Here is a 17,756-nt window from a genome sequence, read left to right as displayed (position 1 = left end):
GAAAAGTTGGAAACTTTACTCTTAAGAGTTGGTTTCCAGTTTGTGGATGAAGTTTGGGACTTAGATCGGAAGTGTACGGGCTTAATCTATTAAGATGGCCCAAGCCAACTGAGGGACTCGGTGAGTCCAGGGCGGGACTCGACGAGTTGAAGTGAGTTTTCCTGATTTTGTATGTAGTAGAACTTGACGAGTCAGAGGAATGACTCGACGAGTTGATTCGATAAATCGCAACCATGAGTAGCCAGAGAACTCGGTGCGTAAGGGGTTAAGTCGATAAGTTAGATCGCAATTTTAGGATTTTGTGTTTTAGAACTCGACGAGTTGATGGAGCAACTCAGCGAGTTGAGTCTACTCGGAGCGTTGAATATGACTGTCAACTTTGACTTTGACCAAGGTTGACCTAGTTTGACTTGTGAGGGCATTTTCAAACTAAGTGCTATTTTGGTACTGATAGCTCGGGGATCCGAAGGAGTAGCTGTTTGGAGAATTTCAAATTAGCAGCTAAAGAAGTATCAGCAGGACGTCAGTGTATGAGGTCAGTTTTCTCCAGTAAGAGCGGGTGAAGGCACCAATGTCGGCCCGTTTATGTATGTTAGTGTATACTGGATTTAGATCCGATGCTGGGGTTAGCCTAATGTAGATTATATGTTTCCGGACATCGATTTGATGCCGAGGCAAGCCCGATGTAGATTGCACGTTCTGGACTTTGGTCTGATGCCGATGCAAGCCCAAGGAAGGTCTAAGCTTTCCGGACTTCGGTTCGATATCGGGTGATAGCCGAGGAAGGAATGCATGTTTAGTTATACTTGTTGTCTTTGTGATACTTGTATCTTCCTAGTAGGAAGATGAGTCTGGGCGGGGGCCCGTATCTCATCACTAGCTAAGTGTGGATGGGGTTCCATATCTCATTAATAGCATAGTAAGGCGGGGCGCAAGATAGGTGGGGCCTTGAGACTAGCAGTTGTAGTGTTGTGTTTGATTTTTATGAAGTAGCATGATTATGATTACATGTTTTTGTATGTGTATAGCAGGCAGGGACTAGAGATAGGCAGGGCCTAGTAGAAACATATCTATATACCGAGTAAGGCTCGATGCCAGGCGGGGCCTGATGCCAGATTCGAATGATGTCGGGCGAGGCCTGATGTAGCGGGCTAGGCTCAATGTTTGTAGTATGTGATTATGAGTAGGGTATGTGGTAGTTTGGGGAGCCTCACTAAGCTTCGTGCTTACAGTTTTTAGTTTTGGTTTTAGGTACTTCCAGTTGCAAAGAGAAGAGCTCGGGATGAATGTATTGCACACACCAAGATGTTTTAGTCTAAGATATTTACTCTGATGTTCTGAAACTCTGATAACAATGTTTGAGATATTATAACTTTTGTTTTGATGAAATGGGTTGATAAGTGTGGTTTTGTTATTCATTAAAATGAAATTTGTGGACCGTACTTTGTGGATGTTTCAATTTTTTAGAGTTTACACCCTATTTAAAGACCTTAAGTCCCTTATATTCTTCACCCTCTCAGTCTCATTTGTCCTCTAAGTGTTAAAATCAAACCCTAAACCTATTTCATGCATTTTTTAGCTTACCTTGGTGATTTTGGTGATATTTGTTGGTTTCGAAGAAGAAGGAAGTTTGGGAAGAAGCAAGGGCAAGGAAGGAGCTTGTAGATCAAGAAGTGTGGCACCATTTCTAGCTCTTGGAAGGTATAAAGTTTGAACCTTGACCATTGCATGCTTACATCTAGTTTTAGGGTGGTAAATGTCATCTTTTGGTCCCATGGTGTCAATTCTTGGAGTTAAAGAACTTCAATCCATAGGAGCTTTCCTTTTGAGCTCTTGGAGGTGTCATGAGTCATAAAAATTGGATCTTGATGGTTAAGACGCATCCATTAAAGTGTTAGAGACCAATCAAGTGTGTTTATGGACTTGATTCATGTTTTGAGCCCCATCCATGCATGCAAAAGCATAAAGTTTGCAACTTTATGGCTTAGAATGTTTCTAGGGGTTTGGATCTATGTTTTAGGCGCTAGGTATTAATGAAATAAGTCATGGAGGTGGTTTTTGGTTGGCTGACCAATACGCTAGGCGTACTGCCATGTACGCTGCACATACTGGGTCAATACCCCGATTCCGAGTAAAGGATAATATACGTTGGGCGTACATGCTGAGTACACCATGCGTACGTAAGCAGTGGCCAAAATGAATTTTAGGCTCTCAGTTTGGTTGGGATTTGGTCTTGTCTAGGTTGGGCCTCAAGCCCACTTGTTGTAACAAGTCATTTTGGGCCTAGGACCATGTTAGATGTTTAAGGGCCATATTGGGCTTTAGAAGACTCTTTGGTTTGGCTTGGATACTTTTAGGTTTTATGGATTTGGGCCTTGGAGGGAGGAGGCCCAGTAAGGCAAAGGTAAATGAACGTTTTGCCTTAAGTTGGGGATTAAGGTTTTGCACCTTAAAGGTTGGAATGTGATCTAATTTCTAATTAGGATTTTATACTTGTGTGGTAGGGAGAGGGGTTCGTAAGTCATCCGCTGAGTACGATTTGACACCCAAAATTTCAGGTGAGTCTTCCTTCACAGTAGTCGTGGGTCGAAGGAACCAACGCCGACCCACTAGTTATGTTATAGCTTGATGATTGTCTTCGTGATAATTTTCAGTCATGTTTGTATATGTATGATGACTCGGTGATTATTGTTATGATAATATGTGGTAGTAGTAGGGGTGAAATAGACCCGATATCCGGTTGAAATAGACCGAAGGGGCAGACCAACACCCAGATATGCTTGCCAGTATCCAGTTGAGATAGACCGAAGGGGTAGGCCGGCACCCAGATATGCTTGTTAGTATCCGGTTGAAATAGACCGAAGGGGTATGTCGGCACCCAGATGTTCAGTATGTTGTGTATTATGTTTGATTTGTATCGGGTATGTTGGGGAACTCACGAAGATTTATGCTTACAGTTTTCAGTTTTAGATTCAGGTACCTATAGCTCGAAGGGGAAGGGCCCGACTTGATCACACCACATCACTCCATGTTTTTCCGCACCTAGTGATTTTGGGATTTGTATTGTGATGTGATGATACAATATTACTTTTTGAATATTTTGGTATCAGTTTCTTATGAACTTAAAAAAATTATTTGTATTTTTTGAATGTTACAAGTTGGTACCAGAGCTGGGGCACGAGTTGACGTGTTCGACGGGGATGCCGAAACTTATAATGGACGGTCAAGGCATGGAGGTTAGTTGCATTTTATCCCACATCGGCTGGGAAGGAGAACAAAATATTTACTTATAAAAGGTGTGTATACCTTCCCTATCACAACGCATTTTAAAGTCGTGAGAGCAACATATCCCATAAGAACTCTGCAGGTAAGCATGCTCCGGCGAGAATAGTACCATGGATGGGAGACCCCCTAGGAAGTTTTCGTGCCAGGAGCCTAAAGCCGACAATATTATGATTCATTCCAGATGGGGATGTTACAAGTTGGTATCAGAGCCTTGGTTTGAGTGATTCAGCCATACTCTCAGGTGTGGTTGGACTCAAATCGAGGGTTTGGTATGTTTTTCACAAAAAGAAACATTTAGATCTAAGGATTTTAATAAAATACAAGGGGTGTGATGTGTGTAATCGGTCGAGCTCAAGTAAGTTTCCCCAAATACCATACAAGTTATATGTTTATGCTATGACATGAGAATCACATGCTAGAATAGGGACTAAGGATCTGCTCAGGATTTCATGATAGAATGCTAGGAGAGTTGCATTTATGTGCGTATTTGTATGGCTTTTAGACTTGCATGATAGTATCAGACCAGTTACTTGTTATTATGGTTTGTATAGGGTATGTTCTCAGTTAATTTACATGATGCTTGAATGTTGCATGCTTCTTGCTTTAGGGAGTTCTGTTGGTACTAACTAACTAGTGGATGAATGCACCTAGTTACATGTTACTGCGATTGGATAATTTTAGAAAGATATGTTTAACACTATTGCGCAGCTCTTGTTTGAGTCTAACCATTGTAGGATGGAGCCTGTCATTCGAAGAATTATCTAGTATTGGTAGCATGTGACTGTATTCATATAGTAGTTAGGTAGTACTTATAAAAGTTTCTTCTACAGACGATAACATATTGGGGTAAGGAAGCGAGTCTTAAGGACCCCGTATGAGATGTTGATCCATAGGTCGCCTTATAGTTGAGAGTGTTTTAGTTTGGAAGAGTGACTTGGAGGAGTCGGGGTAGTCCTTGAGGAGGCTATAGATAGGTGTGGAAGGTAGTATTGGGCCCATACTACTGGAAGCACATGATTTATAACCAATGCCAGGAAGACCACGATGAATCTGGGAAACTAGAGAGTGTAAACCTTCTCGTGTGTATGCTAATTGTGTATGTGATTATATTTCAGTATGGTGATGACACGTCATGGAGCAGGAGGTTCAGGATTTAGATCTGGTTCGGGCATCGGCTCCGAACCAATTGATGAGGTTTTGCGAGTGTTCAATGCATCCGAGTTTACGTGAGGTATCCTTTATATGGCCCTTGTGATGTCCAGGTCTATCAAGGAAGGTATCATGGAGTTGATGGAAGATCGTATTCAGATCTTCAGGGCCGATCTGGCCGCTAGCCAGTCGGGGGCCAGCACACTCTTCGTCAAGGATTTCAGGGGATGTGGGGCACCAGATTTCTTTGGGGTGAAGGACCCCATTGCACTCAAATGTTGGATAGCCGACATTGAGTGTGCTTAGATGATAAGCTTCTACCCCGAAGGGTAAAAGGTCAGGTTCACTACAAGTTTTTATGAAATGCAACTATGGCTAACATTACCCTAAAAGATTTAATCTTAGCTACTGGTGAGAAGGTCTCATCATAGTCAACCCATGGGGTTTGAGTAAAGCACTTCGAAACCAGTCTAGCCTTGAAAGTGTGCACCTTTCCATCCATGTCAATCTTCTTCTTGAAGATCTATTTACACCCAACTGTCTTACGACCTGGTACATTGTCAACCAAATTCCAAACTTGGTTGTTATACACGGACTTGATCTCGTTGTTCGTTACATATTTCCACTTGGAAGACACAGGGCCCACCGGCTTCCTTATAGTTGAAAGGATCATCCAAATTTACAAATACTATCACTGATAAACGTATCATCATCTGTAGTAATATGAAAACCATAAAACTCAGGTGGCATTTTAACTCTATTAGAAGTCTAAGAGGTAATGAATCGTCAATTGGTTCAACTAGAATTTCTTCCTCGGATTGAGTTCTAGTATTAGAGGTTCCTTCATCGGGTGACACTTGAATTTCTTCAAGATCAATTGTACTCCCACTGTCCTCTTTGCATATGAGATCTCTCTCGTGAAAGACTCCCCTTTGTGCTACGAATACCACATTCTAGTAGGTCTATAGAACAAATATCCAAAGGAATTCTATGGGTAGCCAATTAAAATACATCTCTCACTTCAAGGTTCAAGCTTATCGTGGGTCTCTCTGTTGGAATAGTGTCTAAGGCTGTAACTATATTCGGTTGTGCATGGTCCTTTTGGGTTGCCTTCACCATAGCAACTTGAAGGATGATTTGTTAAGAGAGAGTAAATATTATAAGAAATAATATTTAGCTATTTGATTAATATAAGTCATAAATTAATTGGTATTAATTTGGTGACTTAAAGAGATTAATTAAATAAGAGGGTATAAACTGTCAATTGTTTGATAGTTAAGCTTTAGACTGTAAATCCATTAGGGTTGACCTTGGACGGATTCTAGGAGCTTTAGGATAGCTCAAAATCGTCCATAGGGTTATCTATGGAATGGATTTGGATAGCCTTAAGAGAAGATTATCCAATTAGGGTTTAGGGTGAAACCCTTAAGGAGTCTACAAGTATAAATAGACCCTATGGGTGAGGGAATTCGATACACAACCTTAAGCAAGGATACTCTGGCCGAATTCCTCCCCTCTCCACTCTCCTAAATCATCTTTCTTGCTATTGGTGTTTGTAAGCCATTAGAGGAGTGACAATTGTGACTCTAGAAGCTCCAAGACAAGAAGATCAACAAGGAACTCAAAGGTATGATTCTAGATCTGTTTTAATGTTGTTGTTTAACCTAATTAGCTATTAGAAGTCTTGGATTCAAAGTATGTTTATTAGAAAGCCTAGATCCAAGCAATAGGGTTTTGCATGCGCACATAGGAAAGTTCTTATGGCTAAAACCCAACAGTGGTATCAGAGCCTAGATTGGTTTTCTACAAATTGTTTCTTGAATAACTGAAACAAACCTGCAAAATTCGAATTTTTGGGTTTTGAGTCACTGACTCGTCGAGTTCCAAGGTGGACTCGTCGAGTAGGCCTGACTCGGCGAGTCCCTTTGTGCACTCGGCGAGTCCAAGCGTCAGGAAGGGCCAAATTCGGGATTTCTTTATGTTTATCTTATCCAAACTTTCCATAAACTAATTAGATCAATATGAATCCGTTTTCTTGATAAATATAAGTGTTATCTTGATCTAGTTAAAGGTAATTATCAACTAATTAAATATTTAATTTCCTTATATGATAATTAATTAATTATTTTGATTATTTTTGGTAATTATCTTCAAAGAAATCAAAGATAAATCAAATAAAGATAATTAAGATATTAATTGTTAATTGAAATTATTTGCTATTTGATCCTCCATGTTTTAAATGTTTAAAACCTACCCTATAGTTTTGAAATTTATATTTGTGATTAAAAGTTCTAATTTAGACAACTTAAATTTCAATCCCTAGATTTTAAAAGTTTAAAATACAACCCTATACTAATATGATATTAATAGTATAATATATATATGTATAACTAAATGCTAGTCTTACCGTTAGTAGGCCTCATTCACGAAGCCGATCTATAAGGTGGGTATAAGGTTGCGGCCTATAAAATGGCGCTTAATGGGTGTACACTCACACCCACCGCTCGCTTGATTGGTGGAGGGTCGTTAGCCGAACGGGTAGGATAGGGCAACCTCATCCTCTCATTAAAAGTATAATAAGAAATACGAAGTAACTAAAACTTATTTTTTAAAAATTTCCCAATCTTAGTTACTTTAGGAAAAGTGAATTGATGCAATCCCATGAAATTACACTTTGCACCTTGCTAAGATGTTAGTGGAGCGTGTGTGGTTTACCGGCACACTAATTGGTTCTAAGCGAAGGTGGCAAAGGGTGATTCATTGTTTATCATAGTTCGATGGAGCGTGTGTGGTTTACCGGCACATCGAATAGGTGATCGTAACAATGAAGGCACCATGTAAATTTGCATGGTAATTCACACCCGCTTTGTGATCCTCGGCATCCCAGTCACAAACAAGAGGGGCATATCGAGATTTAAACATGCCATTGAATAGTTCAATGAATCTCATCCGAACCTAGGAATTCTCAAAAACACTTAGGACTAAAAGTTTAAGTTTTGTGATGGAGAATTAGTGAATCGTCATTCACTTACCTTCAATTTATTTGCATAATAGATTACGGCATCCCTTTTCTAGTATGTAAATGTTATTGTTGGATCCTAGCTCTAATTTTTCTTATTGGGTGATAATTAGGGATTCTTGTTCTAATCTATCTTTGTCCTTTCTATAGATGTCAAACGCAAACAACGCTGCTGCTAGTTCTTTCACGTTGATGAGCCTTTGCCAAAAGGTCACCTTCGATGGAACGAACTTTGGCGAATGGATAAGATACATTCGCACCATTGCTCGCTATGAGGATAAAGAGTATGTCCTCGACGAGAAGCTCGAGAAAATCAACCCCGAAATTGCTACTCCCGCCGAAATCACCGCCTTTGAAACTCATGAGCGAGATGCGACGAAAGTACATTGCATCATGATCGCCACCATGAACTCCGAATTCCAAAAGTCCTACGAGGACATGTATCCATACGAGATGCATCAAGACTTGTTGGAGAGGTACCACCAAAACGCGAGACAAGAGCGTTACGAGATCTTCACTAACATGATTTCCGCCAAGGTGGGTCATGGAGAATCTCTTACCGTGCACTTGCAAAAGATGCAAAGGTATGTCGACCGCCTTCGCAAGTTAAATGTTGACTTCGGCGAAGACTTGGCGATCGACATGGTGCTTCACTCTTTGCCTCCGATGTATAATCAATTTAGGATGACCTACCACATGAACAAAGAGGAGGTCACTCTAAGTAAACTCCAAGGTCTCTTGAGGGTTGCTGAAAGCAATTTCAAGGACAAGTCTGTTGCACCAACTCCCAATCCGTCTGCTGCTCCTGTCTTGGCTATTGGTCAAGGGAAGGGAAAGAAGAGGAAAGCTTCTTCAAATAACTATCGAAAGGTGAAAGCCCGAGATGGTTCCTCTTCTAGTGGGACCAAAGTTGATCCCTCTAAGCCCTGCTCTAACCCGAAGGAGGCAGAGTGCCACCACTGCCACAAGATAGGACATTGGAAGCGAAGCTGCCCGGACTACCTGCAAGCCATCAAGGAAGGAAAGATCAAGCCATCTTTCGCAGGTATATATGCAATCAAATCTAACGATTCTAATCATGCTATTTCTTGGGTTCTTGACACCGGTTGTGGTTATCACATTTGTTCTAATGTGCAGGGACTAAGAAGAAGTAGGGATGTGGAGCAAGGAAGGATCAATCTAATCATGGGGAACAGAAGATCGTCGCCTGTGACCAAGATTGGAGTGTATTCTTTAGTGCTTAAGAATAGTTTAGTTTTAGATTTGAACAATTGTTGCTATTCGCCAGAAATGGCTAGAAACATCATTTCATTTCATGGTTTATATAGACAAGGTTTTAGATTTTCTTTTAATAATGAGAATGGTTCTATTTTGGCTTATCTAAATGGTGTCTTTTACTTTGAAGCTATACCATGTAATGGAATATATGAAACTGTTATGATTGTTGATAACTTAGGAAATGATGTTTTGAATATCGATTCTTCCACTAGTATGGATAAAGCATCCTTGTGGCATTGTCGTCTTGGACATGTCAACAAGAAACGCATAGCCCAACTCCAAAAGGATGGAGTGTTGGAGTCATTCGACCTTAGGGAAGATGACACATGCGAGTCTTGTTTGCTTGGAAAGATGACTAAGTCACCCTTCACGAGCACTTGTGAAAGGGGTGAGGGACTATTAGACCTAATACATACCGATGTATGTGGACCTTTTAGATCAACCACGAAGGATGGGAACCGCTTCTATGTGACCTTTACGATGATTATAGTAGATATGGGTATATCTATTTAATCAAGCAAAAGTCAGAAACCTTTGAAAAGTTCAAAGAGTTCAAGAATGAAGTGGAGAATCAATTGGGCAGGAAAATCAAGATGCTTCGATCCGATCGAGGAGGAGAGTACCTAAGTCTTGAATTCCACGATTATCTCAAGGAGTGTGGAATAGTTTCGCAATTGACGCCTCCTAGGACACCGCAGTTAAATGGTGTGGCAGAAAGAAGTAATCGAACCTTATTGGATATGGTTCGCTCTATGATGAGTCGTGCTTCACTACCTATCTTCTTTTGGGGGTATGCCTTAGAGACTGCCGCCCATATCCTTAACCGAGTCCCTACTAAGAAGGTTGCCAAAACACCTCACGAGATGTGGACGGGGAAAGCTCCCTCGTTGGCACATATCAAGGTTTGGGGTTGCGAGGCTTTCGTAAGACGAGATACTCACGACAAGCTTGAACCTCGAAGTGAGCGATGTATTTTCATCGGCTACCCGCAAACTTCCTTTGGATATCTCTTCTATAGACCGAAAGATAATGTTATCTTTGTTGCGAGGAGAGGAGTTTTCCGAGAGCGAGAACTCATAAGCCAAGGAGACAGTGGGAGGCAAATCGAACTTGAAGAGATTCGAGAACCGATAGATGAAGGAACCTCTACCGCTGGCATTCAACCCGAGGAGGAAACTCCGGTTGAACCGATTGACGAATCCTTACCTCTTAGACGTTCCGATAGAGTTAGAGTTCATCCCCAGTTTTATGGTTTTCATATTACTACCGAAGGGGACACGTATATTAGTGATGGTACACTAGTAAATCTTGATGAACCTAATAGCTATAAGGAAGCCATGGCAGGCCCGGAGTCTGCGAAATGGAAAGAGGCGATGGATAGCGAGATCCAATCCATGTACGATAACCAAGTTTGGAATTTGGTTGATTACGTGCCCGAACGTAAGACCGTAGGGTGCAAGTGGATCTTCAAGAAGAAGACCGACGTGGATGGGAACGTACACACATACAAAGCGCGATTGGTTGCGAAGGGCTTTACTCAAACTCCCGGAGTTGACTATGATGAGACCTTCTCACCAGTTTCGAAGATTAAATCTATTAGAGTGATGCTAGCGATTGCCGCATTTCATGATTATGAGATTTGGCAAATGGATGTCAAGACCGCTTTCCTTAACGGAAAGTTGGCTGAGGATGTTTACATGGCTAAGCCAGAGGGGTTTGTGGATCCGAAGCATCCGAATAGAGTGTGTAAGTTTGAGAAGTCCATTTATGGACTTAAGCAAGCGTCTCGCAGATGGAATCTTTGCTTCGATGAGAAAGTCAAAGAGTTTGGATTTGTGCGAAGCGAAGACGAATCTTGTGTATATGTCAAAGCCAGTGGGAGTGTAGTAAGCTTCCTCGTTCTATATGTCGATGACATATTACTCATAGGAAACGACATCCCGACTCTGCAGGAGGTTAAGTCCTGGCTCGGGAAGTGCTTCGCTATGAAGGACCTCGGAGAGGCTTCTTACATTTTGGGAATAAGGATAGTAAGAGAAAGAAGTAAGAGACTAATTGGACTTAGTCAGAATACTTACTTAGAGAAGGTACTAAAACGTTTTAGTATGGAAAACTCAAAGAAGGGAGAACTACCGATACAAGGAAATGCCAAGTTGAGTAAGACTCAAAGTCCGAGTACCGAAGCTGAGATAGCAGAAATGAGCCGAGTACCATACGCTTCCGCAGTTGGCTCAATCATGTACGCTATGACTTGTACTCGCCCTGATGTAGCCTTCGCTTTGAGCATGGTTAGCAGATATCAAGGGAACCCTGGCAAAGAACATTGGATTGCGGTGAAGAACATCCTTAAGTACCTTCGGAGGACGAAAGAATGGTTCTTAGTCCTTGGAGGGAGTGATGACTTGAAGGTGCGAGCGTATAGTGACGCCAACTTTCAGACTGACAGGGACAACTACCGTTCGCAGTCGGGCTGGGTTTTTACCCTAAATGGAGGAGCAGTGACATGGAAAAGTTCCAAGCAGGAAACCGTAGCTGATTCAACGTGCGAATCAGAGTACATCGCAGCGAGCGAAGCGTCGAAGGAGGCAATATGGCTGAAGAACTTCATCGGTGATCTTGGAGTTGTGCCGGCCATAAAGGAGCCCGTGGAGATTTTCTGTGATAACGAAGGTGCGGTTGCCTTGACCAAGGAACCGAGGGATCATGGTAGATCTCGACATATCGACAGAAAATATCACTTTATTAGACATCGTGTAGAAGAAGGACAACTCATAGTGAAGAGGATATCATCAGAAGACAACCCAGCAGATCCGCTTACGAAGGGACTGAGTAGGGTTAAGCACTTGCAGCATGCTAGGAGTATTGGGCTGAAGGATGATATTAGCATAGATTAGATAGTATTAGAAACGTATAATAGATAAATGTAATTAACATTTGATGATTAAATAAAGGAGTTTTATTTATAAGTAAAGTTACTATCACATGTTAATTGTTTAACTATTGTTTCACTTTGCATGTTTTGACTTCCAGAATAATTGAGGTTATTAGGAATAATCGAATTATTCAAATGGTCCACAATCGTTCATATGTTGGGAGTAGATATGAATGAAGATTGTCATGAATTGGTGTGTAGAATGTCTAAATGGTGTTAGACATAGCAAGGGTTGCTGCAACGTTCATGAGTGCTTATGAACTGGTTTTGAGCATTGGAATAAACCCGCGCTTGCTGGAATCACCTTATGGAATACGATATAAAAGGTGATCGCGAGACGATAATATCATATGGTCTTAAAACCTAGATATATGGTTTATTATTTGTTAATTGATTGTGCATTGATAATGCGAAAACGCATCAGTAACTTGATGTTATAAAACGCATTGTTGTGTATAGTTGGTTAATGAATAAGTAAATGCATATAAGTCGAAGTTTATCTGTAAATTTTATCCTAAGAGGATAGAAGAGATATCTTGGCCACTCGATGATTTGATTTGACTTATGTGCCGGGCCCGGTCAGAACTGAATTGATGTGTTCGATTAAGTTCTATGTCAAATAAATCGAAGATCGAGAAATCTAAATGCTAGACTAACCATTCCATAGGATTGTCAGCATGATATCTAACAGAGGACTGTACGATCCCTTATCTAAAGGACAAGATTGATTAGATCAGAGTTGACAGCGTCTTTAAGAGCTACGATTGCAAACCGTATTATACTTGTATAGTTACTAGACTTATCCAAGTGGGAGACTGTTGGAATAGTGTCTAAGGCTGTAACTATATTCGGTTGTGCATGGTCCTTTTGGGTTGCCTTCACCATAGCAACTTGAAGGATGATTTGTTAAGAGAGAGTAAATATTATAAGAAATAATATTTAGCTATTTGATTAATATAAGTCATAAATTAATTGGTATTAATTTGGTGACTTAAAGAGATTAATTAAATAAGAGGGTATAAACTGTCAATTGTTTGATAGTTAAGCTTTAGACTGTAAATCCATTAGGGTTGACCTTGGATGGATTCTAGGAGCTTTAGGATAGCTCAAAATCGTCCATAGGGTTATCTATGGAATGGATTTGGATAGCCTTAAGAGAAGATTATCCAATTAGGGTTTAGGGTGAAACCCTTAAGGAGTCTACAAGTATAAATAGACCCTATGGGTGAGGGAATTCGATACACAACCTTAAGCAAGGATACTCTGGCCGAATTCCTCCCCTCTCCACTCTCCTAAATCATCTTGCTTGCTATTGGTGTTTGTAAGCCATTAGAGGAGTGACAATTGTGACTCTAGAAGCTCCAAGACAAGAAGATCAACAAGGAACTCAAAGGTATGATTCTAGATCTGTTTTAATGTTGTTGTTTAATCTAATTAGCTATTAGAAGTCTTGGATTCAAAGCATGTTTATTAGAAAGCCTAGATCCAAGCAATAGGGTTTTGCATGCGCACATAGGAAAGTTCTTATGGCTAAAACCCAACAGATCTAACGAAATCTTCACAACCCCAAACCTTGATATGTGCCAATGAGGGAACCTTCCCTGTACACATCTCGTGAGGTGTTTGTCAACATTCTTAGTTCGGACTAGATTAAGAATGTGGGCGCCAGTCTCTAAGGCATACCCCTAGAATGAGATTAGAAGTGAAGCTCGACTCATCATGGAACGTACCATGTTCCACAAGGTTCGATTACGCCTCTCAGCCATACTATGAAGTTCTGGTGTCCTAGGAGGTGTCAATTGTGAAACTATTCCACATTCCTTGAGGTGGTCGTGGAATTTGATACTAGGATACTTACCACCTCTATTAGATCTGAGCATCTTGATCTTCTTGCCCAATTAGTTCTCGACTTCTTGTTTGAAATCTTTAAACTTTTCAATGGTTTCAGATTTATGCGTGATTAACTAGATATATCCATATCTGCTATAATCATCACTAAAGTCACATAGAATCGATTTGCATCCTTTGTGGTGGATCTGAAGGGCCCATACACATCTGTGTGTATGGGATCCAATAATCCTTCACCTATTTCACAAAAACTAGTGAAAGGTGATTTTGTCATCTTTCCACGTAAAGAAGAATTGCACGTATCGTCTGACTTCAAGTCAAATGATTCCAACACTCCATCCTTTTGAAGTTGGGAATGAATTTGTTGTTGACATGTCCAAGTCGACAATGCCACAAGCATGCTTTATCTAAACCATTAGGCGAATAAATTTGCAAAACATTATTACCTAAATGTTCAACAACCATCACAGTTTCATACACCCCATCACAAGGTAAAGCTTCAAAATAAAGTACACCATTTGTATAAGCATATATAGATCCATTCTCATTGTCAAAAGAATATCTAAAACCTTTTTTATATAAAGGATGAAATGAAATGATATTTCGTGTCATCTCTGGCGAGTAACAACAATTATTCATATCTAATCACAACCCACTGCTAAGCACTAGGTTATAAACTCCAATCTTTGTAACAGGTGACGATCTCCTATTGCTCATGATCATGTTTATTCTCCAATGCTCCACATCTTCACTTTTGCTTAGCCCATGCAAATCAGAACAAATGTGAAAACCACATCATGTATCAAGCACCTAGGAATGAGAATATGATGATTTTTTAGATAAGATAATGGAAATAACTACTAAGGTTGGCTTCACTTTGCGATCCTTTATCTCTCACAAGTATTTAGGGAAACTTCGTTTCCAATGCCCTTTCTCGTGGCAGTAAAAGAAAGTAGCCTATTTAGGATCAGAGATGGGGGGCGTCAAAATTGGCTTTTCCTTTGGATCCATTACTTGAGGGCCTAGCTTGGGACTTTCCCTTCCAATTCTGTTTAGGAGGACCTTTCCACTTCTTCTGCTTTCCTTGCCCAATGGCCAAGATAGGAGCAGCAACAGGGGTGGAGGTAACACTTTTTCCCTTTATTCCTGCTTCAACATTTCGCAAAAGGTTTTGAAGTTGAGCTAATGTGGGCTCTCGGTTGTTTAGATGATAAGTTAAGACAAATTGGTCATAACAACTGAGAAATGAGTGCAAGACTATGCCAATAGCCAATTCCTCATCAAAGTTCACATTCAGCTTTAGCAAGCTCTCCACGTATCGTTGCATTCTTCGCACATGGTTACTGATGGACTCTTGATATTTCATCCTGCTAGTGATGAGGGACTTTACTACCTCATACTTTTCTTGACGAGCTCGTTGATGGTACTTTTTCATCAAGTCCTTATTCATCTCGTATGACCAGTAATCCTCGTAGAACCTTTGAAACTTTGGAATCATAGTAGCCACCATGATGCATGCAACTTTAGTCGCATCTTTACAATGCATGCTATACTCAGCTAGTTCTGCGGTAGTAGCTTTGGTGTCATCAATCTCAACAAGTTACTTTTTATGCACATACTCTTTGTCCTTGAAATAAAGAGACATTTTGATGTTACACATCCAATCATTATAATTGATGCCATCAAAAATAACCGTCGAGCAGATGTTCAAGAGCGAGAAGTTGTTGTTGGAGGAGTTATTGTGTTTGGAGCAACCAGAAGCATCGTTGGTAGTTGCCATCTGAAAGAGAAGAAGAACAAGTTTTAGTTTAGATATAAGTAATCCTTATTATAACACCCAAATGAAATACTAAGACTAGGCTCCAACTAGATAATTCACAACTTATAAGAGGGATGATGTAATCTAATTGTGAAATAAATAAAGGTAGGTAAATGTCAATTTACCAATTTCACCATGAAAAACAAAATTTTAACGAATTAGGTTTTTAATGAAATTCCTAGATCTTTTGAGATTCATTAAACTACTCAATGACATGTATAATATATATTATGCTCTTCCATTTGCGTCTAGGATACCGAGGATCACAAATAAGATGTGAATGCAACTTAGCTTGGTACTCTCGATGCCATTTATCATCTAATCAATGTGCCAGCTAGCCACACGGGCTCCATTAATCAATGATAATTTATGAGACATCCATTTCCACCCTTTATTAGTCCATGTTACTGTGCCGGTTAACCACACACAATCTCCATAATGACTTATATAAAGTGCAATGTGCAATTTCATGGATTAGCATCAAATTCACATTTTTCCTAAAGTAACTAAGATTGGGAAAAAAAAAATTTAAAAATTTAGTTACTTTATAATTTCATTATACTTATTAATGAGGATTTAATTGTCCTATCAAACTCGTTCGGCTAACGATCCTCCACTAATCAAGGAAGTAGTGGGTGAGAGTGGACACCCATTCAATCTCCATTTTATAGGCAATTTCCTTATACCACCCTTATAGACAGGTTTCATGAATGAGGCACACTTGCAGTTCGACTGACTAGTTATACTTTAAAATTTCAAAATTAATGTCCAATTAATTAAATTGAAAAATAAAAACATTTATGAATTTGGATAAGGATATCAAAATACATTTTAGAGTATTCAGATTTATACAATTACACAATATTATAAAAGTTAATTTTCCTAATCAAATTTAGAACATATCAAAAACCAAAATCTTTGAATCTGACAACTTACAACGTCGTGGCAAGGTAAAAATGCAAGGCACCACGTCATGGTGGCAGAACATAATGACTATTTTGTTAAGCTTCTACTTGTTCAATATCATATTAGTATCAATTCAATAGAAAACTAAACTTTGGCCCTGATACCACTGATGGGTTTTGAGCATAACAAACAATCCTATGTGTGCATGAAACCGTAAATAAGATCTATGTTTTCTCTAATTGAACATACAATAAGAACAATAATGTATTAACCCTAGATCTCTAGTAAATATTGGGTTATGATACATACCTTTGTTTTTATGTATTAATAATAATCCAAAACCTTGAAATGTTGAAGCTTTAGAGCAAGTGTCACAAGTGTAACACCTCTAATAAATCACACACTTAGCAAGAGAATGAGATATGGGAGAGGATGAGGGAGCTTCAATTTTCGGCTACTATTATTAGGGTTTCAGATGGCCGAAAAACCCAAGGGTACAACTCCTTATATAGTGAGGTGACTTAGAGCCAAAGCTAGGGTTTTAAGAGGAAACCCTAAGTCCTTAGCTTAAGGACCAAGAAGCCCACAACCTCCCATCCAATCGCCCTTAGACTAAACTTCCAGAGTCTTCCTAGAAGTTTTTGTCCAAGCCTCTTTAGGGAGGTTCTAGAGCTTCTTTCCTCAACTATCAATAAATTGTCAAACAGTCCCTTCACATTTAATTAATTCAATTAATTCCAAAATTAATTCAAGTTAATTTCTGATTAACTTTTAATTAAATAATATGATTTCCAATTAATATATTATTTCCATAATACATTAATAAATCATTCATTTCAATTTATTAATCAAATAATAATTTCGTCCTATCAATAAGTCATCCTGTGTAGTTGCTAGTATGAAGGCAACCCAAAAGGATTGTGCTACTATCAATTTAAGTATATACCAATTATAGTTATGGACTTAGACAACTAATCCAACATCACCCTTTATTCTTCTTAAAAAACCTAAGTCAAATTCCTCACAATACTGTATGTTTGAAGGAGATCCACATACAAACACATAATCAATCACATATACATACAATAGAGATGTATCGAAGTAGAGACTAATATGAAAAGGGTGGTAGTTGTGGTTTTTTTCTAACTGTAAACACCAATACCGTTAAGTCCCTGATTTAATCACCTTAGAGATGCACCATCACTATTGATTTCCGTCAAATGAATGTCGCATCTGCCCAGAAGATACATGATCGCCACTGATTTCATCATATTTGAGATGTTCCATTGCAACTTATTTCGTTTTCCCACCCTTTATTCTTCTTAAAAACCATAAGTCAAATTCCACACAATACCGTATGTTTGAAGGAGATCTACGTACAATCACATACACATACAATAGAGATTTATCGAAGTATAGACTAACATGAAAATGGTGGTAGTTGTGGTTTTTTTTCTAATTGTAAACACCAAGATCGTTAACTCCCTGATTATCACCGTTAACTTCCCGGTTATCACATA

General features: G+C 39.5%; 1 protein-coding gene across 1 annotated transcript; it reads right to left on the bottom strand.

Annotated features, from left to right (window-relative positions):
• Positions 1-14,478: 14,478 nt before the first annotated feature.
• LOC145002396 (uncharacterized) lies at positions 14,479-15,057 on the bottom strand. The gene has a single exon (XM_078961679.1). The coding sequence runs from the start codon at positions 15,055-15,057 to the stop codon at positions 14,479-14,481; it is 579 nt and encodes a 192-aa protein (XP_078817805.1).
• Between the last annotated feature and the right edge of the window lie 2,699 nt (positions 15,058-17,756).

This window comes from Lactuca saligna, chromosome 6 (assembly GCF_052625555.1).
Source record: "Lactuca saligna cultivar CGN05327 chromosome 6, ASM5262555v1, whole genome shotgun sequence".
Classification (NCBI taxonomy): domain Eukaryota; kingdom Viridiplantae; phylum Streptophyta; class Magnoliopsida; order Asterales; family Asteraceae; genus Lactuca; species Lactuca saligna.
This window is presented reverse-complemented; position numbering and strand designations above follow the sequence as displayed.